The sequence below is a fragment of the Watersipora subatra genome, chromosome 2 (genome assembly GCF_963576615.1).
Source record: "Watersipora subatra chromosome 2, tzWatSuba1.1, whole genome shotgun sequence".
NCBI classification, from domain to species: Eukaryota; Metazoa; Bryozoa; class Gymnolaemata; order Cheilostomatida; family Watersiporidae; genus Watersipora; species Watersipora subatra.
This window is the reverse complement of record NC_088709.1, coordinates 76,650,954-76,678,642: the sequence shown is the minus strand read 5'-3', so window position 1 is coordinate 76,678,642 and position 27,689 is coordinate 76,650,954. Positions and strand designations below refer to the sequence as shown.

Genomic DNA, 27,689 nt, shown 5'->3' with positions numbered 1-27,689 from the left:
CAAGAAGAAATCTGTGAACAAGAGCCTGCGAGAGCCATGGATACTACATAGACCAACACAAAATATTCTGGTAGAGTTCTCGGCCTAGCTAAAGTCAACATATCAATGACACAAAACAGCATCGATTCGCTTCTATTTTAATAAATAATGTACAATAACAAGTAGTGCATGTACAGTAGATAGGGAATATTTGTAACATGCGCTAATAGATAGCATGCTTTAATACGGCTCTATTAGATAAAAATGAAAGCGATAATTAATATGTGTCCAGATAAGATTCTGATGGACCCATAAACCGCTATAATTAGCGATTTGCAAGTTTAATTTAAAGTTGCTCATAGACATATTATCTTCCATCGACTAAATATGAATATTCAGCAGTAATCGCTAGATATGCTTATTGTCACCGTTTGCGGTACATAGATTGTGTGATACATAGATTGTGTGATACTTCCCAGTGGGTATTTGCAATGCGATTATTTCAGCTCATGCTATATTGATAAACACAGCAACACATGAATCAGTTCACATTTTAGCTTGCAAATAATGTACGTAAATATCATTAAGCTTATTGCAAATAGAATTTAACACAAATTTGCTCGTATCAACAATTGAGTACCAAAGCATAACTTACATAGCAGATGAAAGGCATGCAACATGCAACAAATAGCATTAATTATAATAGGGTTAGTTTCAAACTTCAATAACTTTTATGTATATGATCGTAAATACCATATCCAAGATCCAGTACCAAATCGTACCTAACAGACCAGCATCAGACGACAAAGTGTAGATATTTGTTCAAAATATATTTAGCCGATGCTCAAACTGCTTGGCAAACCACAACAAAACTACTAAATGCAAGTCTCGTAACTGTTATCATCGATCATTAAACTGCGAGCGAAAAGGCTTTGTGATATTTAGAACACAAAAGCTGTGCCATACAAATTTATTTTTGCAAAATGTTGCAAGGTTTTCGTGTCCAATGGTACTTACATTAAAACTGATAATATAAGTAATATCAGTATTTAATAATCAGCAATATTATAATAATTCTGTTAAAAAGGTTTGATATCCTTGCCAGCAACACTAATAATGTATTCAGCAATGTTACAATAATTCAGTTAGAAAAGGTACAATATTTCTGTCAGCAATGCAGTTTTAATAATATAGTCAGTAATGCTAAAATAATTCAGTCAGTAACACTATAATAATGTTTTGTAATTTCCCGCAAGTGTTCAACTTCCAGCTAGTTGTAGTTTGAACAGTAAATTACATAAACAAGTAATTCTGAACATACCTTTGTTGAGATTGCGGCCTACACTGTAAGCTTCTTATAGATTAATAATGAGTCCCTTCATTATTCTAAGAATGTAGATAATTAGGTTAGGCATACTTTTAAAGTATGTCTTGGTTGAATTGATCATCTAAATTAAATGGTATGCAGGCCCTCTCATACATCATAGCAGCAGCACAGTCAAACAAAGGTTAAACTTAGGTCAGAAAGTTAATCTGCTTTCATATTTGCTTTCTACGTTAAAACCAGCATATACTGAATACATTTTTGTTTCTGTAATTTATTAAAAACATTTTGAGCCCAAAGAGCAATGACAAATATTTCTATTAACTATGTATACCTTTAAAACGAATCCATGGTATAAAAGTATATGAATGGCCTTTCGTAAAAACCCAAAGTATATATAAAATTAATTTTATCAAGTAATATTCAGTAAAAAAAGGTTTTTATGGTTACTTCACCTTAGCGATGGATAAATGGAGGTGTAGCCTTGGTGTATTCAGTGGTAGTGTTGGCGATAAAAATCCGCTGCGGAACATTCCCTTGCTTGCACCTGATAAAGTTTGATTTAATTGATATGTTTCATTATTTTTGTTCTGCTTATAATTTTTATTAGCTTTTTTACATCTTTACGAAACTATTTTCAACCAATTTCGGTTGTTTTTGGAAATAACTGTATATTAAGACAACTGTTTGCTTAAATTCGACATCTCATCTTAAAAACTTTGTAGTTAAAAATGATGACAAGTAGAGGTTTGACCGCACATCGTTTCTCCTTGCTAGCCACACTGATCAAGTAATCTACTTTGTCATCGAGTATTGCAAAGAATTCTTTTAGTGTGATTCAAAAGCATCCAACCAATTTTACCTTAGATGTTAGATGCTGATATCATGAGATAATTTCTTTTGCTATATGAGAGAGGAACATGTGCGATGGCTGTTTAGTTTTTTAGCTGTTTAAATGCAAACATGGTCTAGTACTCTAGTTAAACATACTTTTTAAGACCAGAATGAAATCTACAATATATGCTTAAAAACCAGGACAGGAAGAAGGCCATTTACAGTGAAACGGGTCTAGCATTATTGGCAATTACTAACAATTATTAGTATGAACACAAGAGGTAGCGGAGGCCTTGTAAAAGTATCAGTATAATTTGAAAGCATGCAGATATTATTATAGTTATTTTTAATATAGAATATTCAGCAAATGTTTTTGACTGACATGACATATGTTTGGAGCTTGTTTCTACACTGGCCACCAAAAGGATGATTCTTCTATGTATTTTAGAAAACCTTGTACTCGACCACTCAAAGCACTTACCAGAAAAACACTTTTCAAATACCATGGCGCTGTATTTTTCAACTTTTTTATAACGGTATTTTATTAGAGATGACATTTAAATAGATTGCAGTGCTGTATTTTTCGACTAGTTCTTCAGATTTTTGGGAAGATAAATATTTCCAAGATGGGAAGATGAATTCCAAAGCAAAGTAATGCTAATGTCGCCTATGTTTTGCACTCTTCTTCGGCTGGAGCAACATTAATGCCGTTGGCCTCATTATTTTTGCTAAACTGTTTTTCATATACATTGAAGTATATGATCGAGTTATACAAAGAATTACTATTACCGGATACAATTATTAATTATTTCGATTTATTTATTAGTTATTATTTCATTTTAAATAAAAAACTGTAAAGCTTTGGAGTTGAAAAACGGATTTTGATACACCATAACAATACCTGGTATTACATCATACGGTGTTCGTGCAGAATATTATTATCGTTCATCAAAATGCTTTAACATTTCCAGGTCAAATTGTAAACCACATTATGGATTGATCTGAATACATTAGATCGGATTTAGATCTTAGTGACTTTGAATCAGAGTGTAGTTCTGATGATTGTGACAATCGTCTCAGGTACACCATCACCAAACAATGGCAACCACTACAGCAACAATGAAAGAATTAGTTATTATTGCTGTAACAGAGCCATTGTTAGCACTATTTTGTGGACAATTTTTTACTGAATACTTTTTACCGTAGGTTCGTAAAGATCAAAGAATTTGAAAGTGGCAGTCAAATAAAGGCAGTGTTCAGTTAAAGGGTGGCGCTAATTAAAGGGTGTTGTAATGTATGTTTCAACCTTTCTGCTATAATGGCGCTCTATTAGAGGTGACGTTCAAATAAAGTGGGCGTTCAAATAGAGGTCTTACGGTAGATCACCTTGTACCTAGCCTGTCTTGACAAACTGTTGTTTTTGCGGAGTTGTTCCCCGGCGAGCGAGCAACACAACAGCTTGTCGCAAGACGTACTGCACCTGATGCATCAGCTGCACTTATAGGGCGTTGTTCTCTTCCGTCTATGCGGCTTGGTTGCGATGTTATGTCGGTCGCTCCATTGGTATTCATAACGAATTTCGCGCAACAATTGTCTGTAGAAAAAATAAGATTACAACGTTTAACCAGCGACCAGTCTCTGCGGTAAACTTTAGTAGAACTTGAGAACTTAGGCAACAACAGCGACTAAACATTTTGTTATTTGTGCGCTCAGTCAGTTTTATTTCTATTTTTGTATCAGTCAATTTTATTTGTTCTTATGGATTTTATTTTCAATTAATTTTGTTCTTAAATTTTACTAACGTTTACAACAGAGACTGGTCTTTGGTTAAACGTTGTAATCGTATTTTTTCCCACATAAATTTTTGCGCGAAATCCGTTATGATTACCAATGGAACGACCGCCATAACATCGCAGCTAAGCCGCATATACGGAAGAGAACAACGCCCTTTCAGTGCAGCTGATGCATCAGGTGCAGTACGTCTTGTGACAAGCTGTTGTGTTGCTCCCCCGCTCGACGGGGGGACAACTCCGCAAAAACAACAGTTTGTCAAGACAGGCTACCTTGTACCCGACAGCTCAGAGCAAAAGATAACATAAGCAAATAGAATTTCCGGCAAACTTAAATTGGTCTTTTAAATTGATTACTTACCTTATTACTTAAGGGCTACTGTAGCCTTTTTTGGTTGATCATACAGTTTACATTTTAGGCTCTTTACAAATACTAAAATAGTTGTCTTGCACCTGCTTGTATTTTTTAGCAATGCTGAACAATCCCGTTTTAAATCAAGAAAATGTTTCTTGCTATCAAAATTTGTTCCATCAATTGATACCATTTGAGCCTTTCTCTAGGCTCCACTTTGGTCTTCTTACCGGCTGTATTTTATGAATTATTACTGAATGTAATCTAGACCTTGCCACTAGGTTCATTTCAAGAATTCCATTGGCTGTATTTCAGGTCTTCCTATTGGTTGTATTTTAGGTATTCTTGATTGTCAGCACGACAATGGTGCCTCTGAGACCATAGATATTTGACAGTTATTGTTCTAAAGGAAATCTCGAAATTAAGTCTCCATGTAGAATCTGCACTGATTTCGTCTATGGATGGAGCGTCTCATCATGAAAAACTTCCGGATGAGCCGCTCCAGTGCTCTGTGAGTGCCATTGTTTTTTTTACCCTTCATCGTGTTAAAAGTGCATTCAGAAATATTTTTGTCATACCTGGTTTTTTATCTGTGCCTTACTAGTTTCATTGATTTACATATGACAAGTCGAACTGTTTTGAACTGTGTGAATTACCTCACACTGTAGATTTACTATTTTTAGTTCACGGATGGAGCTGCGGTGGACAAGAAAGTGTCTGCTGAGGATAACAATATGTCTGGTAGGTGGTGTTTTATTTCTTCACATTAGACTGGAGTTCTTGTGTAACATTGGCCTCACATAGACTCTGTGTTGGCTTCACATAGACTTTGTGTTGGCCTCACAATAGACTCTGTGTTGGCCTCACATAGACTCTGTGTTGGCCTCACATAGACTCTGTGTTGGCCTCACAATAGACTCTGTGTTGGCCTCACATAGACTCTGTGTTGGCCTCACATAGACTTTGTGTTGGCCTTACATAGACTCTGTGTTGGCCTCACATAGACTCTGTGTTGGCCTCACAATAGACTCTGTGTTGGCCTCACATAGACTCTGTGTTGGCCTCACATAGACTTTGTGTTGGCCTTACATAGACTCTGTGTTGGCCTCACAATAGACTCTGTGTTGGCCTCACATAGACTTTGTGTTGGCCTCACAATAGACTCTGTGTTGGCCTCACATAGACTCTGTGTTGGCCTCACTATAGACTCTGTGTTGGCCTCACATAGACTCTGTGTTGGCCTCACTATAGACTCTGTGTTGGCCTCACATAGACTTTGTGTTGGCCTCACAATAGACTCTGTGTTGGCCTCACATAGACTTTGTGTTGGCCTCACATAGACTCTGTGAATATTTTAGAACACTTGTTTCCATCAAGGATGACAGCATCAGAAAGCAACCAGGATGTTTCATTGATCCCAGACCAACATCTGGAACACAGATCAGATGACACATTTGATGTGGATAGCGCTGCGCCTGCTGCCGCGGATGAACTCTTAGAAGAGGTAGAGAAAGCTGCTGCACATGTTTTTTCAATTAGATATGTATGATCAGGTGATGGGCACAATTATCCAGTGGTCAATACTAGCTCATTCTAGTTTTCATGGCTCAGACAGCAAAGCGCGAGAAGATAAATCCAATGATGATTTCCACAGCATATGCGAGTTCTCAGCTGTTGCCCACGTAGATAATTTCTGCAAAACATCCATAAATGAGTTGATTGTAGAAATGGAAAGGATCATTATTGAACCTATTTCTGTTGAGGTGAGGTTTTCGGTTATTTCTATGTAAAGCACATTGATGTCAGACAGCTGTGATTGGCTGTATACCTTAAAAATTCGTCTTTTGTCCTACTTAACGTTTAGAGCATGGTTTAAAATTTTTGCAAGTTTTGGCTTTCTTGTTTAGTTTTTTCAAAGTTCAGTGTTAGGGATCTAACCCAATGCCCCAGCTTCTGATATGATGGTATTAGGGTGTGCAAGGTGGTACTCTCATTCCTACATGTGCTTACTACCATATCTTATACTGACGGTGTTGTAGCCACTGTATTGCCTTGTTCTGCTTTCAATACAGTTGAGGGAGGTTAACAAATACCTGAAGCGGATTGTTGATGGGAAAGGTGACTTTGGAGCAGACGAATCAAGTAAGTTATATATAAATTATATATATATATATTATATTTTATTATATTTATATCTATAATATTAGTCCAACTATCTAGCAATCTCTCAGCCATTTCAGCTCTCACTTGTGGCTCATTCTCATCTCATGACATCTTTCACTTCCTGTGAGGCAACCGATTCATTTCAACTGTAATTACCTGTGTGTCTCAGTGCCTTATTCATTGAACTCTAGTTGAAGATAATGGATGGACACCAAGTAAATTTGTGTAAGTTATTGCCTTGAATTATCATAGTCTCACATATAAGCCGAGTTCAAAAAATAAAAAAATGTTATCCAACTAACCGGTAGGCTAATTATACGCACGCGTAACTCTGATCATACTCAAACAGTGTGACACGCTAATCCAACAACTGTAACTCCAACCATGCTCAACACGCAGCTGGTAGCTTGTTACTTGCTTTATCCTTTGAGCATGCTCCGAGTCAGACGAGTTATCACTATTACTATAGCTTATGGCATTATTATTACTGTTAAAACAAGTAAGCACCCGCACTATTGCTCAATAAATAATCATCAGAATTCCATTGATCTACGATTGCTAAAATCTCCCTCACTGTAACTTGTCTGACACAGCTGGTCGATGCGAAAAGGAAAAAGTGATAAAAATGAAGTTTTTCAAAGTGAAACTAAGTCCAGCGTGGGCTCTAAATATGTTTTCCGTTGGCTCAACGCGGACAGAAAGATTTTTTCCTTTCATCTAAATGCAGACGCAATAAGCTAACCAACTTCTTAGTAATCAGAAATGTTTTATACAAAGCGTACAAAGGCCTCACCATGCGGCTCGTTGCCATACATACATACATAAATGCTGCTCCGGAGTCGCGCTACACGACTCGTAGTACGCAATGAGTTAATTCTCTGCAACTTTTTGCTGTGATAGGTGTTTACGATGTGTGACCGACCATTTGTAGGGCCGGCTTGTATGTGAATTCTTACGAACAGCGCCATTGTAGGAAGTCTTTTTCAAGGGTTGGTTTGTATGCGGTGCTGGCTTTTATGCGAGAATGTATGGTCAGTTGGTTTGTTCAAATTTTTTCAAATCATTTACACACTTATACATTTTAGCTGCAGATCTAGTGATTCCAGGAGAAACATGAGCGAGTTGTTCGTGTTGCTCCTGTAATTAAAATTATCATAATACATGTATAATACATCTCTCAGTTTCATCTCAGTCTTGCCCCTTTGCCCTTATATCAACTGTAGCCTTGTGCTACTCTTAACGTTAGCCTTTGTGTCAATCTCATTCATGGGATTATGGCTAGCCTGTCTTGACAAACTGTTGTTTTTGCAAAGTTGTTCCCCCGTCCGCGGGCGAGCAACACAACAGCTTGTCACAAGACGTACTGCACCTGACGCATCAGGTGCACTTATAGGGAGTTGTTCTCTTCCGTCTATGCGGCTTGGTTGCGATGTTATGTCGGTCGCTCCATTAGTAATCATAACGGATTTCGCGTCAAAGTTTATGCAGAAAAAAATAAGATTACAACGTTTAACCAAATACCAGTCTCTGTTGTAAACGTTAGTAGAATTTAAGAATAAAATAAATTGAAATCTATAAGAACAAACAAAACTGACTGATACAAAAATAGAATTAAAACTGACTGAGCGCACAAATAACAACATGTTTAGTCGCTGTTGTTGCCTAAGTTCTCAAGTTCTACTAAAGTTTACCGCAGAGACTGGTCACCGGTTATAATCTTTTTTTTACATAAATTTTTGCGCGAAATTCGTTATGATTACCAATGGAGCGACTGACATAACATCGCAACCAAGCCGCATAGACGGAAGAGAACAACTCCCTATGAGTGCACCTGATGCGTCAGGTGCAGTACGTCTTGTGACAAGCTGTTGTGTTGCTCGCCCGCGGACGGGGGAACAACTGCGCAAAAACAACAGTTTGTCAAGACAGGCTAGATTATGGCTAATTTGCTAATAACTTATTCTGGTATCTTTCAAGATTTTATAATATTAAATTTCTAAAAAGGTCTGTTTTCCAAGTTAATTTGTGACAAATTGAATTGTAAATCAGCCATCACTAGATCTAATTTTCCGTGTCCTGTAAGTTTTTGATTACAGGTTTTTCTGTGTCACTTAAAGCATCAGTAGGTCTTAAATACAGTAGACGCTCCAATAATATAAATTCCAGAAAAAGTAAAGGATTTACGTAAAGTTTTCGCCTCATACTACGTAAAAAATTCCATATAACGTAAAGTGTCAAGTCGGGCCAGTTTTCAAATTTGATTCTCGTGGTAACCTATCTTGCCGCACGTTCGAAAGCAAAAACGATGTGTGTATAGTGTTATCTAGTATATACAACTTCTGCGACATTCTAGTTTATCGTGATAGATCATCAGATGTGTCGACAAAACGGAGAAAAGGGTAGCTGCACAAATGTTCATATTTGTTATTAGTTTTACTTTGCAGAATAGACTGCTGTTTAGAAAAAATATTCAAATCGTTCTAAATGAACATTGAAGATGTGCGCTCCCCATCAATTTGTTGTAAAATTACCTCAATATTAATCTATAAAACCAGTGAAATTGATCAGAAAAAAAGAAAAAAGTTTTTGATGCAAATCAAAAATACCGCAGTTACGGCTCAACCTACAAATTAAAAAGTTAAGTCTAGTTTTTCCTTTTTGTCTGACCAAAGGGGGATTTTGGAAAGACCTTGGAATTAATAAGGCAATTTACGTGTATTCTAATGTTCGTATAACGCAAAATCCATATAATATAAACATTTCTATAGCAGATTATTTTCATTGTAGGAGCCCCTACTGTTTAATTCTTTGTCATACTTAAATTGAAGTAGAGCATTTCTTTATGAAAAATATGTCTGCTTTTTAAACTTTAATTGAAGATATTTATGATTTTTGTCAGTATTTAGGCAGACTCATCATGATCTTCTCTGTATGTATAACTGTTAAATCTTCAAAAACACCTTTTTACTTTTAGATGTCAATCATTTGCCGAGTGTCATGCAGTCTTTCAGTCAAGCGACACCAGCCAATGACGTTACTTCATGTTTGAACAGGAATAAAACAGATTTTGTTGAGTATTGCGATTGTGAAGGAACCTTTGTTGCATCTATTAAACATGGCTCAACCGATAAAAGCAACCTGGATGTTGCGAAGGAACTGCTTGATCCTTTCGGGTCAGCGCAACAGAGAAACGGAGAAACGGAATTTGGTCAAGCAGAAGTTAATAGAATTCCTCACTCCAACATAATAGATGGTGCCGAGTTGGTTCAAAATCCTTTGGTTTTTGTGCAAAACGCATGCTCCGAGTTGCATCATGGAAAAAAGAGTTCAAAGAGACTTGTGTTTGTTTGTCTTTCGCAGCTTATGTGTAACGGCGGTAGCAATGTAGAGTACCACGGATACATTTTTGCTGCTGAAATGTCAAGCTATCTGTACTCGATGAGTCACACAGCTGATGCCACATGTGTGATGTTTCATATGAAAAACATTCGTTTTATCATTCCCCTGACATTTCCTCGTGAACACGATGCGTTTAAGTGCCATAAACTGAAGTATAAAAAAGTCCGAGCATTAGACATCAACATCGAAGATTTCAGTGATAATGAAAAAGATGAACTGGATATGGAAGATTCGTTATATTGTCTCAATTCTTTGGTGGGCACCATGAAGTCAAGATTGAACAAACATTGTGCATTTATTTGCACATCGGTGTTCTCTGTTGATACACATCTCAGCTACATAGGGTATCTTCTATTACAGGCTTCTAAAAATTCTCTATTCAAGCAGGTCTCCAATTCTAAGTGTAAGATTGTGCGAGTCAGTAACAGCTCAGCGAGTGTGTATTTGCCATTGATTTTTCCCAAGGCAAGCGATATTGCCCGACTGAAAGCTTCGTCAGCTAAGCAGTGGGTTGCTGAGGAGGTCGATCTAATTTCCAAGGGTTCTATTCTTATAAACCATCCTCTTGAACTACAAGAGACTGAGTGCAGGAACTCATCAAGAAAACTATTTTTTCTTGCTTTTTCTCGTTCGTCACTTGCAGATCATCCATCCTTAATATCCGGGCGTATCATACTATCAAATAGTGGAACATTTTTATATGAAATGGCGAGCAGGTCTGATTGCAACTTTGTGAGGTTACATGTCGCGGGTAGGTACATGGTGCTACCCGTTGTGAAGTCTACCTCGGAATACATTAAGCAAATAGAAAACCTATATTACACAGCTGGGCAGTGCAATGATTTCAAGATTACTTGCTTAATCCCACTTAATAAATGGCCTCTGGACGCATACCGAAAGCAACTTGATGAGTCACCAAAGGCTGATTATTGGCAACCTGATGTAATGCCAAATTGCATAGAAAAAACGAATATTGTTTCAAAAATCACATTACCTAGTGAAGTAGCTCGAAATACCCATCTCTCCAAAGGTTTGCATGCAAAATTTTCTCCTATTTTCCCAATTGCATTAGAGGAACATCCTGATTCTTTTCCATCTGAAGTTTCTAGACCTGCTCTGTCCCATCAGCATGAGCAACAAACTACACTACCATCTGAAAGATTTTTCCCTAGATTAAAAGGTACACTACAAAACGATGTAGCAAACCAATCTTGCCACAACAAAACCGCCACGAGTAGAAACAAAGATTCGAAAGATCTTTCTGACCCAAGAGGTTTGAATGCTATCCTTCAAACTAAATGTAGCAAGACTAAAGATCAGTATTCTCAAGTCTCGTTTGAAGCGAAACCATTAAGGAGATCTATTCTACCTTATGGAGAAGACAAGACCATCAAACCAAAACCTGTCAATAAACCTTGTAGCTCTGCTGGTACTATCTATAAAAATGCTTACCTCAGCACAAATAATAACACTAGTATTGTAAAAAACTTTAATGCATTTGTCGAAGTTTCTCAGCCAAAAGGTGTAAATTATTTGAATGCGATTGGACAGCTCACTTCATCTATCAAATTTCAAAAGGTTGTTCCAACAGGTGACGATATACAAACCAGCAAAGAAAACAATCCAGAAAAACTTGTGGCTTTTCCACAAAGAGCTATGGTTAGCATGTTGAACACCGAAACTAATGCGAACAAGTGCAACACCAACCTGAAACAGGTTCAGAATGAATCTTACAGCATTTTAAAAAGCTCTTACTCCCCAACTACAGATATGAAGAAAGCTGTAGGCAAAGAGACAGTTTTTCTGGCTAACACAGCCCCGACGGTTGACATAACCATAGATAAAGGTCATAGCAAAGAGTTGTGTAATCCAGCTATGAAAATTGTAAGAATCAACACAATAGGTAATAGGCTGCAAACCAGCGAAAAACTGAAACTACAAACACCTAAAACATATGTGGCCATGTCACAAAATACTGTGGGTAGTAAATTAAATTATCAACCAACAGCACGCAAAATCACCAAACTGCCACACCCTCAGAATTCATCTCACTCTCATCTCTACAGCTCTATTCTCCGAACTATAGATCTAAAGGGCGCTGTACACCAAGGAAGTGTTTGTCTGGTTGATACAGCTGCCACAGTCACAAAGGTTGACTCATTAGCAATCATAAATAAGGTTCATAACCAAGAGTCAGGAGTAACTAAAAAGAAAGCTACCAATAATAGTTCAGACTTCTATGCCGGACCACATCGAGAAATTCTTAAGAGTGTTATCGGGGCAACATTTACAGGTGTTGGTCACATGATAGCTTCCAATCGAAAAAAGCGTTTTCTATCCTGTGGATTATGTGTCAATTGCAAGCGCGAGAACTGTGTGCAATGTGTGTATTGCTTGGATATGGAAAAATATGGGGGACCAGGTTTGCTAAAACAACGATGTGTTAAGAAGCGTTGCAAGTATCGTTTAGGGACGTTTAACGCGACACCAGCCAAGTCTAACAGTCACATCTCGGTGGTCAACAAACAGCATTACATAGCTGAAACATGTACCAGCTGCAAGCTACATGACTGTCTTAAATGTAAGTTTTGTCAAAGAAACAGTCACAAAAAACCTTGTCCATATAAAATATGCAATGTGCATAGACACCGAAACGTTGTTCACTACGATCGTGTGCACAGGATCATAGACTTCAGTCGGCTCATAGAATCACCGACATTAAGTAATCTGCACACAGAGGATGCGGTGAGACAAAGAGATAAGGAAGAGGAAGGTAAGCAATATTTTGTCAAACAGTTTTCTAAGGTTGTCACCCAGACTAGAATTCAGCAGATTCTAAATATTCGCTGCTTTCGTAAGATGTTAACATAATACAAACAAAAATGCATTGGGGGCAAGCTATGCTACTTATCAGCAGATATTGTGAGTTATTTCATGATTTAACTATAATTGTGCTATAATTTCAAAATCTTGATTGCTTCTCTTAGCTGCTAGCTAATGTAGTTTCTCCCCGTATCGTTAACATAGTAAAGTTACGGCGTAAAGGTTGGTTTACGCTGTAGCCCCGTGTCTCAGCGTTGATACCACAATACTTCGGTGATTCTCCTTGATGACAACGTTAACACTATCTCAGACCCATCTACTTTTGCATCAGCAAATACTCCGTTATTTAGTACACTCATTTTTGTGTGAAAAAATCTCTGTTTGATGTGCTCAAATCAAATATTAGTCCCGCAGCGACTATCATAAATAGAAATAAATCAGGTTTTCCGCGACCGTGAATTACTATCGCTGAAGTGGTTCACATTGTACAGGTGGTCGTCGATGCTCGACCAAACATCAGAAAAGTATGGTAATTGCAAACTTTCCCGCCGTATCCACGTTGCTTCATCGATGCCATCGGTTTACGGTTCACATAATGGACGATGAACGCCGAAAAGAAATCGTCGACATACGTCATTAAAGCGTGAACCAGCCTTTATGTAGACAAGTTAATCCAACTCTGCACCTCTCTCCAATATCTTCGGTGTCAGACGTGGTTTACTTTGTTGAAGGCAGTGGTTATTTTTGGCTAAGTTTGTTGAATATTTTTACACAGTACAACTTTATTTAAGATGGGAAGCTTTGTGGATCTACTTGTAGATCTAAAGCATTTATACAATATAGAATTTCCTATATATAATCTATATATAATATATATAATCTATATATAATATATATATAATATATATAATCTATATATAATATATATAATCTATATATAATCTATATAATCTATATATAATATACCGGTATATAATCTATATATAATATATATAATCTATATATAATATATATAATCTATATATAATATACCGGTATATAATCTATATATAATATATATAATCTATATATAATATATATAATCTATATATAATCTATATATAGTATATATAATATATATAATCTATATATAATATATATAATCTATATATAATATATATATAATATATATAATATATATATAATATATATAATCTATATATAATATATATAATCTATATATAATATATATAATCTATATATAATATATATAATCTATATATAATATATATAATCTATATATAATGTATATAATCTATATATAATCTACATATATAATATATATAATCTATATATAATATATATAATCTATATATAATATATATAATCTACATATATAATATATATAATCGAAGTACCCGCATAGAATGTCTCGCTGATTTACTTGTAACACCTTGTTTTGTCTTTTCCATCATTCAATCGTAATATTTTCATGTATACGTCAGCCATTCCATTATTTTTTAATTGAGTTTCAATTTTTTCTGAAACTTTCTAAAATCGTAAAGCCATAAACAGCTGGCCATACTGTTGGGTTTTAGAAGTTGACACGTGGGAGCAGGTTGGTGATACTTTGGTTGGACCTGACACACCAATTGACGTCCTCTGTGAGTTTGCTTTTTGCTTTGGGATAAGAGGTTGTTTTGAGCATAGTACATACAACGCACAGTACATACAGTACATAGTACATACAGTGCACAGTACATACAGTACACAGTACATACAGTACATAGTATATACAGTGCACAGTACATACAGTACACCCTCAGGATACGATCTTTAACCATTCCAGAAAAAATGTATGTAGGCGTGTAGAAACCATAGTAATTACATAATGCATAATTACATAATGCATACATCCCCTGGTAAAAATCGTCAAAACTTTATTTAAGTGCAGTACATATTAAAAATTAGTAACAAAACAGTATGTTAACCTTAGTAACTTTAGTTACCTACAGTAACTTTATTGTATTTAGTGGTTATGATCTGCAGGAAAATTTAACATTATAATGTACCATGTGCAGAACGTACCATAGGGAGTTTTTACCTTCAAGACAGACATACGTATAACATAAACTTTGAATCTCAAATAAGTTTAGCTTACTAAACGCACACACACTTGAAGTTAAGTTTTAGGATGTATTTTTAATTATTTTACTGAATTTCAACTTTTTATCACCAAAAATTTAACACAACTTTTAGCAGACCTGTTTAGAACCTTTTTCAACCTAATTCGGCAAGGAAGCCCGAACAAAGCACTTTTGGTAGGGAAGTGGATTTTTGTTAGCAGATCAAGAAAAGTTGTCCGACCTTCTGTTTGAAAAGATTGCAACTCCAACTTTGCTACTGGACTAGTTTTAAACGAAAAATAGTACAGACGGTTCCCAACCTACGAACGCGTTACGTTCCAAATGATTGTTCGTACGTAAGGTGAATTTGTTCGTAAGTTGCTTCAGTGCTATATTTTGTATTATAATTTGTTTAAGGCCTATATAAGTATATTGAAGGTTTATAAAAGTATGTTTAAGGCTTGTATAATTAACCTGTATTGGTTTGTACTGAAAAGAATATTTAATAAAATGGAAATAATAATTTGGTGGACGCCGGGCCATGACACTGCGTTTCTTATTTATTGTCCTTTCTATTATATTGTTGTTTTAATCGTTATGCTATCGTTGTTGTCTTATTGTTTGTATGTGTTGTCCGTTTATTATATCAATGTTTCACTTGTTATGCTATTGTTATATCTGATATACCGTCATAACACCATCACTTATCGTCACTTAGATTGTTGTCATACCAACGCGCTAGCGGTCCTATTCATTCACCTTGTTAGCCGGTGTTCTTACCGTTTGACGTTAGCCGGAACGGTTGATATTATTGTATATAAATGAGTGCGCGCATTTAGTTGAGCAGAGCAAATAGCCGTATGCTCCTCGGCTGGTGAAATTTATTTCGCTAATTAAAAGCTGAATGAAACTACAGGCACTCTCTTATCTTTATTTATTAGTAGAGATCTTGCCAAGTAAAGGCCGGCAAATCTCTTTACAATACGTATGTAAAGTTCAAACAAAGTTCAAACAAATGATTCGAAAGTTAATCGAGTTACGAACAACGTACATGCGTTCGTATGTACCGTTGTTCGTAACTCGAATGTTCGTAAGTAGGGAACCGTCTGTACTGTTTTACATGCGAGAATTACTGAACTGAGGGATATCAGTCATCTTGTCTCGTTCAGGCCATGTGAAAATACTCGTATATTCGGTGAACAATTTTTCGGTGTCTTTGTTATTTTGACCTAATTTTGACTGCCAAATTTGAACTCGGGCGAAAATTTTGTTGAATTCGTATGGTGAGGTGATAAACTCATCATGTTCAACATTGTAAGGTGAAAAAATCATATACGTATCAGGGTAATCGTATCCTGAGGGTGCACTGTATTTAAATTCATATTTTTTATCGACCTTTAAAGGTTGACTTGCAATAAAATTCACATTACAGTTATTTGGTATCAAAAGATTCACCATGTCTTACTCTGTTGTGTTGTAGGTGCCAAATATGTGGAAATGTGATTACAAGCTCTTAAAAGCTCAAAAGCGAAAAGCCGCCGTAGATTGGAATCTCTTTATTTCGATGACGTAGCCATGAAATTTGGTTATTGTCTTGTCACGTGATGTTCTCACGTGAATTGAAAGGGCAATAAAAAGCTCAATATAAAACTTATCGTAGCACTAGTTTATGGCAAACACTTCGGGTTTTATCGAAGACCCCGTATCAAATATAGATGCTCGCTACTTTACAGTTTTGTTTTGGTTTGGTCTAATCGGCAAGTAGTAATCTGATCATGTGACTCAGTACTTCGCAAATAATTTCTGCAGCACTTTTCGATTATCACAAGTGATCAACAGGCTCGTCATGATTATCAGACATGATTATCAGATATGTACTCCTTCGAGCTAAGGATAACGAATTGAACGAAGTTTTACGGTATGTTATAGGATATCACTGCTAAAAGTGACAGCATTACGATGCGATGACGATCAAACAGACGCGTAAAAACAATAGACATGGTTTTATTAAATGCATGAAGTATATTTGTGAAAATATTTCGATGAATGAGGTTGCATGAAAGTGTAAACAAAAACCATCTCTCACAACTATGTCACATTTGAGCCGTTTTAGAAAGAGAATCCAAACTATGGCGGTCTCGTGTGGCTGCGATTTTCTGTTCGTTTTTTAGCTTTTAAGAGCTTGTAATCACCTTTCCACATAATTTGCACCTACAACACAACAGAGTAAGACATGGTGAATCTTTTCATATCAAATAACTGCAATGTGAATTTTGTTGCAAGCCAACCTTTAAGGTTTACATATGTTTGTAATTAGCATATCTTACAGATGATGAGGAGAAAGATAGCTGCATTGTAAAGAGATTTCCATCAGAGGCAGTAGGACAGTTGCTCCTGCCTTCTTTATCGGAAGAGTATGTATAGAAGTTTAATCGCTCGTCAAATCGATTTTAACTGGTAACATTGTTAAATCAAATTTAATCATCAAATGTATTCCTTTATATTTTAGAGATGATCTGTCACATAACAGCTCTGCAAATGTTACAGATCATAATACGTTAGAACAAAATGAAAAAACTAGCTATAATGGAACCGTTGTTACTGATATTAGTGAGCCAATAGGATCACCTTATGATGAGACATCTTCTGACTTAAAAAGACTAATGACGGACCATAGAGATATGGCTGATTTCTCAAGAGCTCCATCATTACTTACTGTTAGAGGAAGTGGTGAGGTTGAAGATATAGCAGCAGTATGTATTCACAACAATCCAGATCAAGTCAAGAACAGAAAGCGTGCCTCAGTGACCTCTGGTTGTCCTTCAAACCCTAAATTGAGAAAGATGCTTGAACATTCTTCATCATGTTCAGATAGGAAAGTGCAACATGTTGTTTATTCTTTCCTATCTCCCTCATTCACTAAAAAGGTTATCTACCGCGCCGTTGAGCCGACTAGTCATATCTCAAAGGCTGTTGACAAGGTTTTAACTTTTAACTCAATAGTCGAGAGGGGTATGTCTTTAATACCCGATATTTCTATGACTGCACAGCCAGCGGCAGCCCCATTGGCAGCGAATGAATCATCGTCATTGAACCAATCTTCTGCAAAGTTGAATTTTATCGCCATCAACAAAGAGAGGGAAGAGCCTACACTGAACTCAGTTTCTATTACCGACCCAGTTTCTAGTACTGACCAAGTTTCTAGTACTGACCAAGTTTCTAGTACTGACCCACTTTCTAGTACTGACCCAGTTTCTAGTACTGACCCAGTTTCTAGCACCGACTCAGCACAGCTGCACCTTCCACCGCTAGGAGTTATTGAAAGTAGTATCGGGGCAACCCTTACAGGTGTTGGTCACATGAAAGCTTCGAATCACAAAAAGCGTGCTGTAGCCTGTGGATTATGTGTCAATTGCAAGCGGGAAAACTGTCTGCAATGTGTGTATTGCTTGGATATGAAAAAATATGGGGGACCAGGTTTGCAAAAACAACGATGTATTAAGAAGCGTTGCAAGTATCGTTTAGGGACGTTCAACGCGACACCATCCAAGTCTAACAGTCACATGTCGGTGGTCAACAAACAGCATTACATAGCTGAAACATGTACCAGCTGCAAGCTGCATGACTGTCTTAAATGTAAATTTTGCCAAAGAAAAAAAATCTACAAAAGGTCTTGTCCATATAAAATATGCAATTTGCATAGGCATCGAAACGTTGTTCACTACGATCGTGTGAACAGGATCATAGATTTTAGTCGACTCACGGAATCACCGACATTAATTAATCTGCACACAGAAGATGTGGCGAGACAAAGAGACAAGGAAGAGAAAGGTAAGGAAAATATTTTGTCAAACGGTTTTCTAAGGTTGCCACCAAGACTAGAATTCAGCAGATTCTAAATATTCACTGCTTTCGTAAGATATTAACATAATACAAACAAAAGTGCATTGTGGATTTAGGGCAAGCTATGCCACTTATCAGCAGATATTGCGAGTTATTTCATGATTTAACCATTTGCTATAATTTCAAAATCTTGAAAGCCTCTCCCAGCTGCTAGCTAATGTGGTTTCTCCTCTATCACTTGCATCGTAAAGTGACAGTTATAATCTAGATAAGTCAATTCAACACCACTCTGTATCTCTCTTCAATATTTTTGGTGTCAGGCGTGGTTTACCTTGGCATTGGTCATTTTGGCTAATTTTGCTGAATATTTATACACAGTACAACTTTATTTAAGATTTGAAGCTTTTACTGTTTGTCTACAGACTTGAAATATTTAATGACGAGCTCCTACATATAGTTGCCATTCATGAGCTTATTATGTCGTCGTTCATTTGATAATGCTTAAAAGCTACATCGAATGTGTTATATTTAATGTATTCCATGCTTTTGTCAATACATTGTGGATCTAAACCATTTATAGAATGTCCTATATGTAATCCGAGCATCTTTCATAGAATGTCTTATTTGTAGCAGAGCTAACCTTCATAGAATGTCTTACATGTAGCAGAGCTAACCTTCATAGAATGTCTTATATGTAGTAGAAGTAACCTTCATAGAATGTTTTACATGTAGTAGAGGTAACCTTCATAGAATGTCTTACATGTAGTAGAGGTAACCTTCATAGAATGTCTTATATGTAGTAGAGTAACCTTCATAGAATGTCTTACATGTAGTAGAGGTAACCTTCATAGAATGTCTTACATGTAATCAAAGTACCGTGCACAGAATGTCTCGCAATGTTACTGCTGACAACCTTCATGTTGTTTCTTCCCGATTTCAATAGTAATATTTTCATATATATGTCAGCCATTCCATTATTTTTCATTTGAGTTTCAATTTTTTCTGAAACTTTTTGTTATATCGTAAAGCCATAAACAGCTGGCCATACTGTTGGGTTTTAGAAGTTGACACGTGGGAGCAGGTTGGTGATACTTTGGTTGGACCTGACACGCCAATTGACGTCCTCTGTGAGTTTGCTTTATGCTCTGAGGTTGTTTTAACTTAGTACCTATAATGAATTGGCAGTCATACATGTACATAGAAAAGTGACTCATTCCGATGTGTGCTTCTATTTATATATATACATGTATATATATTTCTCAAAGTTGGTCGTATGTGTATTCGTTGTTTTGATCGTTCAGCTATAGCTATTATTTTAGCACTGTGCCCATACGTTACGATGCCCTGTTAAGAAATTTAGATCTAAGGCGTTCTCGTATTTGATATATCGTAACCACACGCTAATTATTTTAGCAATGCGCCAACACGTTACAACTTTTACAACGTTAAGAACTTTTTTCGTAAGGTTTAATTACTATATATGGGGTCAAAGCCAATTTTTCTCACGCGGACATTTATAGGAAAAGCTTCGACATTCTCTCTCCATTCGATCAGCCAAAGACAATACGATATCTCATTTTTACATTTGCTCCAGTATCGATTGTGTAGTTGTTTTTGTAGTGTTTTGTGTAGTTGAAATAAATTAAGAGAAAAAATAAAAACAATTGTGAAGGTTTTCAAACTTTGTCAAACAACTGTAACTTTCAAACTTCATATCATGAGGAAAATGTTTTGAGCAGGTCAAATAAATTAAAAAAATAAAACAACTATCAAAGGGTTTAGATATAAATGTGAAATAATTAGCAAGTAATAGCTAAATTAAATCGGTTTTGCTACGATTACAATAAAAAATTATTCGGTAATTCATTAATGATACAATTAATACAAACTGAGAAAACAAATTAATATATATATGTATACATGTATGTTGAATTAATAATAACAATTCTTGCATAGAAGTGTGTGTGTATAAAAGAGGTTACTGTTCCATCAAAACTTTTCTCATGATATGCAGTTTGGAAGTTAGAATGGCAAATGTTGTTATATGTTAAATACACAGCAATTTTCTGACCAAAGACTTTTATTACAGGAGCAACAACTTATATAAATACTAGCATTTAAGACTTTAAGACTTAAATATTTATTTAAGTCTTAAAGTCTGTATGTATGTCTTCAAGTTCAGTTTGTCCAGCTATAGCTATTAAAATATTGCAATTAAGAATTCGTGTCACAGAAGATTTGATCTCGGAACCTCCTGTTCCCCAGGCAAATACCTTACCAATTTCACTGCACAAGATTGATGGATATTTTGGGGGATATATGTCACTATGTGGGTGAAAATACGCTACCAATCACCATTACGGCGCAAAGTCATTCTATGTATTAGTAATAGCTGTAGATAACTAGCTTACTTAAATTAGCCATTGGCAATGTACCAGGCTAATGGCAAGTGGCAGGCAACTACATTATAAGCTGGTTTTTAATACCTGCCCGGCATTCCGCTCATATAGTGTGTTTGTTTCTTTTGTTAGTATGTTGTCCCTATGTCTAGTTATTCATATGTCTAGTTATGTCTCTATGTCTAGTTATGTCCCTATGTCTAGTTAGTCTCTATGTCTAGTTATGTCTCTATATCTAGTTATGTCTCTATGTCTAGTTATGTCTCTATGTCTAGTTATGTCCCTATGTCTAGTTATGTCTCTATGTCTAGTTATGTCTCTATGTCTAGTTATGTCCCTTTGTCTAGTTATGTCTCTATGTCTAGTTATGTCCCTATGTCTAGTTATGTCTCTATGTCTAGTTATGTCCCTATGTCTAGTTAGTCCCTATGTCTAGTTATATCCCTATGTCTAGTTATGTCTCTATGTCTAGTTATGTCTCTATGTCTAGTTATGTGCCTGTCTAGTTATCCCTATGTCTAGTTATGTCTCTATGTCTAGTTATGTCTCTATGTCTAGTTATGTCCCTTTGTCTAGTTATGTCTCTATGTCTAGTTATGTCCCTATGTCTAGTTATGTCTCTATGTCTAGTTATGTCCCTATGTCTAGTTAGTCCCTATGTCTAGTTATATCCCTATGTCTAGTTATGTCTCTATGTCTAGTTATGTCTCTATGTCTAGTTATGTCTCTATGTTTAGTTATGTCCCTATGTCTAGTTATGTGCCTGTCTAGTTATCCCTATGTCTAGTTATGTCCCTATGTCTAGTTATGTCCCTATGTCTAGTTAGTCCCTATGTCTAGTTATGTCTCTATGTCTAGTTATGTCTCTATGTCTAGTTATGTCCCTATGTCTAGTTATGTCTCTATGTCTAGTTATGTCCCTATGTCTAGTTATGTGCCTATGTCTAGTTATGTCCCTATGTCTAGTTATGTCCCTATGTCTAGTTATGTCCCTATGTCTAGTTATGTCCCTATGTCTAGTTATGTCCCTATGTCTAGTTATTGTCTTATCTATCGTTATCAATCTTATTGTCTTATCTATCGTTATCAATCTTATTGTCTTATCTATCGTTATTAATCTTATTGTCTTATCTATCGTTATCAATCTTATTGTCTTATCTATCGTTATCAATCTTATTGTCTTATCTATCGTTATCAATCTTATTGTCTTATCTATCGTTATCAATCTTATTGTCTTATCTATCGTTATCAATCTTATTGTCTTATCTATCGTTATCAATCTTATTGTCTTATCTATCGTTATCAATCTTATTGTCTTATCTATCGTTATCAATTTTATTGTCTTATCTATCGTTATCTATCTTATTGTCTTATCTATCGTTATCAATCTTATTGTCTTATCTATCGTTATCTATCTTATTGTCTTATCTATCGTTATCTATCTTATTGTCTTATCTATCCGTTATCAATCTTATTGTCTTATCTATCGTTATCTATCTTATTGTCTTATCTATCGTTATCTATCTTATTGTCTTATCTATCGTTATCTATCTTATTGTCTTATCTATCGTTATCAATCTTATTGTCTTATCTATCGTTATCTATCTTATTGTCTTATCTATCGTTATCTATCTTATTGTCTTATCTATCGTTATCAATCTTATTGTCTTATCTATCGTTATCAATCTTATTGTCTTATCTATCGTTATCAATCTTATTGTCTTATCTATCGTTATCAATCTTATTGTCTTATCTATCGTTATCAATCTTATTGTCTTATCTATCGTTATCAATCTTATTGTCTTATCTATCGTTATCAATCTTATTGTCTTATCTATCGTTATCAATCTTATTGTCTTATCCATCGTTATCAATCTTATTGTCTTATCTATCGTTATCAATCTCATTGTCTTATCTATCGTTATCTATCTTATTGTCTTATCTATCGTTATCTATCTTATTGTCTTATCTATCGTTATTAATCTTATTGTCTTATCTATCCGTTATCAATCTTATTGTCTTATCTATCGTTATCAATCTTATTGTCTTATCTATCGTTATCAATCTTATTGTCTTATCTATCGTTATCAATCTTATTGTCTTATCTATCGTTATCAATTTTATTGTCTTATCTATCGTTATCTATCTTATTGTCTTATCTATCGTTATCAATCTTATTGTCTTATCTATCGTTATCTATCTTATTGTCTTATCTATCGTTATCTATCTTATTGTCTTATCTATCCGTTATCAATCTTATTGTCTTATCTATCGTTATCTATCTTATTGTCTTATCTATCGTTATCTATCTTATTGTCTTATCTATCGTTATCAATCTTATTGTCTTATCTATCGTTATCTATCTTATTGTCTTATCTATCGTTATCTATCTTATTGTCTTATCTATCGTTATCTATCTTATTGTCTTATCTATCGTTATCAATCTTATTGTCTTATCTATCGTTATCAATCTTATTGTCTTATCTATCGTTATCAATCTTATTGTCTTATCTATCGTTATCAATCTTATTGTCTTATCTATCGTTATCAATCTTATTGTCTTATCTATCGTTATCAATCTTATTGTCTTATCTATCGTTATCAATCTTATTGTCTTATCTATCGTTATCAATCTTATTGTCTTATCCATCGTTATCAATCTTATTGTCTTATCTATCGTTATCAATCTTATTGTCTTATCTATCGTTATCTATCTTATTGTCTTATCTATCGTTATCTATCTTATTGTCTTATCTATCGTTATTAATCTTATTGTCTTATCTATCCGTTATCAATCTTATTGTCTTATCTATCGTTATCAATCTTATTGTCTTATCTATCGTTATCAATCTCATTGTCTTATCTATCGTTATCAATCTTATTGTCTTATCTATCGTTATCAATCTTATTGTCTTATCTATCGTTATCAATCTTATTGTCTTATCTATCGTTATCTATCTTATTGTCTTATCTATCGTTATCTATCTTATTGTCTTATCTATCGTTATCAATCTTATTGTCTTATCTATCGTTATCTATCTTATTGTCTTATCTATCGTTATCTATCTTATTGTCTTATCTATCGTTATCTATCTTATTGTCTTATCTATCGTTATCAATCTTATTGTCTTATCTATCGTTATCAATCTTATTGTCTTATCTATCGTTATCAATCTTATTGTCTTATCTATCGTTATCAATCTTATTGTCTTATCTATCGTTATCAATCTTATTGTCTTATCCATCGTTATCAATCTTATTGTCTTATCTATCGTTATCAATCTTATTGTCTTATCTATCGTTATCTATCTTATTGTCTTATCTATCGTTATCTATCTTATTGTCTTATCTATCGTTATTAATCTTATTGTCTTATCTATCGTTATCTATCTTATTGTCTTATCTATCGTTATCAATCTTATTGTCTTATCTATCGTTATCTATCTTATTGTCTTATCTATCGTTATTAATCTTATTGTCTTATCTATCGTTATCAATCTTATTGTCTTATCTATCGTTATCAATCTTATTGTCTTATCTATCGTTATCAATCTTATTGTCTTATCTATCGTTATCAATCTTATTGTCTTATCTATCGTTATCAATCTTATTGTCTTATCTATCGTTATTAATCTTATTGTCTTATCTATCGTTATCAATCTTATTGTCTTATCTATCGTTATCAATCTTATTGTCTTATCTATCGTTATCAATCTTATTGTCTTATCTATCGTTATCTATCTTATTGTCTTATCTATCGTTATTAATCTTATTGTCTTATCTATCGTTATCTATCTTATTGTCTTATCTATCGTTATCAATCTTATTGTCTTATCTATCGTTATCTATCTTATTGTCTTATCTATCGTTATTAATCTTATTGTCTTATCTATCGTTATCAATCTTATTGTCTTATCTATCGTTATCAATCTTATTGTCTTATCTATCGTTATCAATCTTATTGTCTTATCTATCGTTATCAATTTTATTGTCTTATCTATCGTTATCAATCTTATTGTCTTATCTATCGTTATTAATCTTATTGTCTTATCTATCGTTATCAATCTTATTGTCTTATCTATCGTTATCAATCTTATTGTCTTATCTATCGTTATCAATCTTATTGTCTTATCTATCGTTATCAATCTTATTGTCTTATCTATCGTTATCTATCTTATTGTCTTATCTATTGTTATCTATCTTATTGTCTTATCTATCGTTATCTATCTTATTGTCTTATCTATCGTTATTAATCTTATTGTCTTATCTATCGTTATCTATCTTATTGTCTTATCTATCGTTATCAATCTTATTGTCTTATCTATCGTTATCAATCTTATTGTCTTATCTATCGTTATTAATCTTATTGTCTTATCTATCGTTATCAATCTTATTGTCTTATCTATTGTTATCAATCTTATTGTCTTATCTATCGTGATCAATCTTATTGTCTCATCTATCGTTATCAATCTTATTGTCTTATCTATCCGTTATCAAACTTATTGTCTTATCTATCGTTATCTAAAATCTATTGATTACTGTTGTTTCAGGATTGTTTTTCCTCATTGGTTTGGTTTAAAAGTTTGATGGACAGCTTTGGCTGCAACAGTAATTATTTTTTGTACACATTGTTATTATTAATTGAACATATTCATAATTTTCATTTGATTTTCTCAGTTTGTATTAATTGTATTGCTAGCAAATCATTTTTCTTTGTAATCATTGTAGTGGAACAAACTTTATACAGTCATTACTCGCTAATTATTTCACATTTAATCACCTTTGTAGTTGTTTTACTTTTTTTCAAATTTATATGAACTGCATAAACCACTTTTCTCATGATATGAAGTTTACAAGTTAGAATAGTAAATATTCCCACGACCAAACAAGAGTGAAGCGATTGATTGGGAGATTTATGATAAATGCACATGTGCACACAACTCCCGAAAAGTTATCCGTTAACGGCCGTCACCAAACCCTTGCAACGAAATCCTATCAACAAATTTAACTATTTTTCAGTAAAGTCATTAAGTATAATAATGATACAAAACGCATATAAACCTATTTAAATATGCTACCAAGCCTTTGAAAGGTTACCGCAAATTCCTAAAACTAACCCATCTGATCGGATTATACATAAATCGACAGATTTATTAAGACGAAAATCGTCACAAAACGCTTGAAAAGCTTGGTTTAATAAAAGTTAAGACTGGAAATTGAAACGCCGAGGGACAGAGAATAGAACGATAAAGTCTTGCGCATTTTACGAAAAAAAAATGCACTTTTCACCAGTCTATAGCATTGTCGAATTACCGAAGGTTTCGGCAATTAACATAGGAATACAGAAATCGTTTCATTCTTGCCGATTTCAATTTTTTCAATTTCATTTGCCGACACATTTGAGTACTTTCGTATTCTAACTGATGTCCAACGCAGTATAAGTAAAGGAAATGACGATGATATTTTTAACGGTTCTTATGAGATTATTACAATAATTAATTATATGTTTGGATGACTACAGATCAATGACTACGTAGTACAGGTTTTCTAAAAATCTAACGCAGTGCAAGTAAAGTGAAAGACGATGATATTTTTTCTAACGGTTCTAATGAGATTATTACAATAATTATTAATTATAGGTTTGGATGACTACAAAACAATGGCTACGTAGTACAGATTTTCTAAAAATCTATATAAATATCACAACTTCGTGATATTGTTAGCTATGACATTTTGAAATTTTGGAATTACAAAAATCATAACAAATGTATAAAACAAATTGTATGTACAAGCTAAATATAAGTATAAAACAAATTGTATCGTACAAGCTAAATTAATAAAAAATAAACAAGAAGCCTATGTTTCATGGAGATAGAGAAGTAGGGGTGGTTATAGAGTTGTGCACCATAATTTACTTTAAGGCTGTGTGGAGTGTACGCTATGAGACCGGGGGGGATAGAGATATGCACTGTAACTTACTCTAAGGCTAGGTGAAGTTTAAACATATTTAGCTTTCCAACAAAGTCATCTGATTTGTAGTGAAGAAAAGATAGACTTCGCTTTTAAGTTTTACTTTAATCAATTATTTCACTTATTACTATTATTATAGAACTCTTTCATATTTCTGAAAATTTTCATATTTCTTTGTCTGAAGTTTACTTTGTCTTCAGTCATAATATAGTCGTAAAATTACTTTTAAACAATAAACGTAGAATAACTGACGACTTATATTATACTTATGTTTAGCTTATACATATTTTTACTATTTTATATTTGTTTGTTTTCTTTCTACTAATGATCATTAAACTCGTCTGTAGAAACTTCTGACTACTACAGTTGGAATTTCATCAGGTTTTGAGTCAAATATTAGCTGAAAGCATGTCGTATGTTCTGATATTTGTACGTTCAGGCAATCATTAGTTAGAGGTTTGACTATATTTAAGTTCATTATTGTTATTGGTCTACTTTCAAGGTTTACATATGTTTGTAACCAGCATGTCTTACAGATGATGAGGAGAAAGATAGCTGCATTGTAAAGAGATTTCCATCAGAGGCAGTAGGACAGTTGCTCCTGCCTTCTTTATTTAATGTGTAAGTACAGAAGTTTAATCGATTGGATATCGATATGCTAGAACAAAACTTTAAAACTAGCTATAATGGAACCGTTGTTACTGATAT

General features: G+C 34.4%; 1 protein-coding gene across 2 annotated transcripts; it reads left to right on the top strand.

Moving 5' to 3' along the window:
• Positions 1–4,668: 4,668 nt before the first annotated feature.
• LOC137388783 (uncharacterized) lies at positions 4,669–27,650 on the top strand. Of its 2 annotated transcripts, none has more exons than XM_068075234.1 (10): positions 4,669–4,790; positions 4,963–5,020; positions 5,638–5,783; positions 6,352–6,421; positions 9,417–12,614; positions 14,242–14,307; positions 17,099–17,183; positions 17,279–18,600; positions 19,674–19,739; positions 27,518–27,650. In XM_068075234.1, exons 1-10 carry the CDS (start codon positions 4,737–4,739, stop codon positions 27,604–27,606), a joined length of 5,154 nt encoding a protein of 1,717 aa, XP_067931335.1. In that variant the 5' UTR covers positions 4,669–4,736; the 3' UTR covers positions 27,607–27,650. The 2 variants fall into 2 exon arrangements, with proteins under 2 accessions (XP_067931335.1, XP_067931334.1); XM_068075233.1 differs by having other exon boundaries at positions 17,087–17,183.
• Positions 27,651–27,689: the final 39 nt, after the last annotated feature.

What these genes read in the sequence shown, in the direction of transcription:
- LOC137388783 (XM_068075233.1), top strand. Translation starts at nt 4,737, where the DNA reads ATGGATGGAGCGTCTCATCATGAAAAACTTCCGGATGAGCCGCTCCAG. An exon ending in AAGAGATAAGGAAGAGGAAG is followed by an intron (nt 12,615 to 14,241) that starts GTAAGCAATATT and finishes GTTGGGTTTTAG; the next exon opens with AAGTTGACACGTGGGAGCAG. An exon ending in CACGCCAATTGACGTCCTCT is followed by an intron (nt 19,740 to 27,517) that starts GTGAGTTTGCTT and finishes CATGTCTTACAG; the next exon opens with ATGATGAGGAGAAAGATAGC.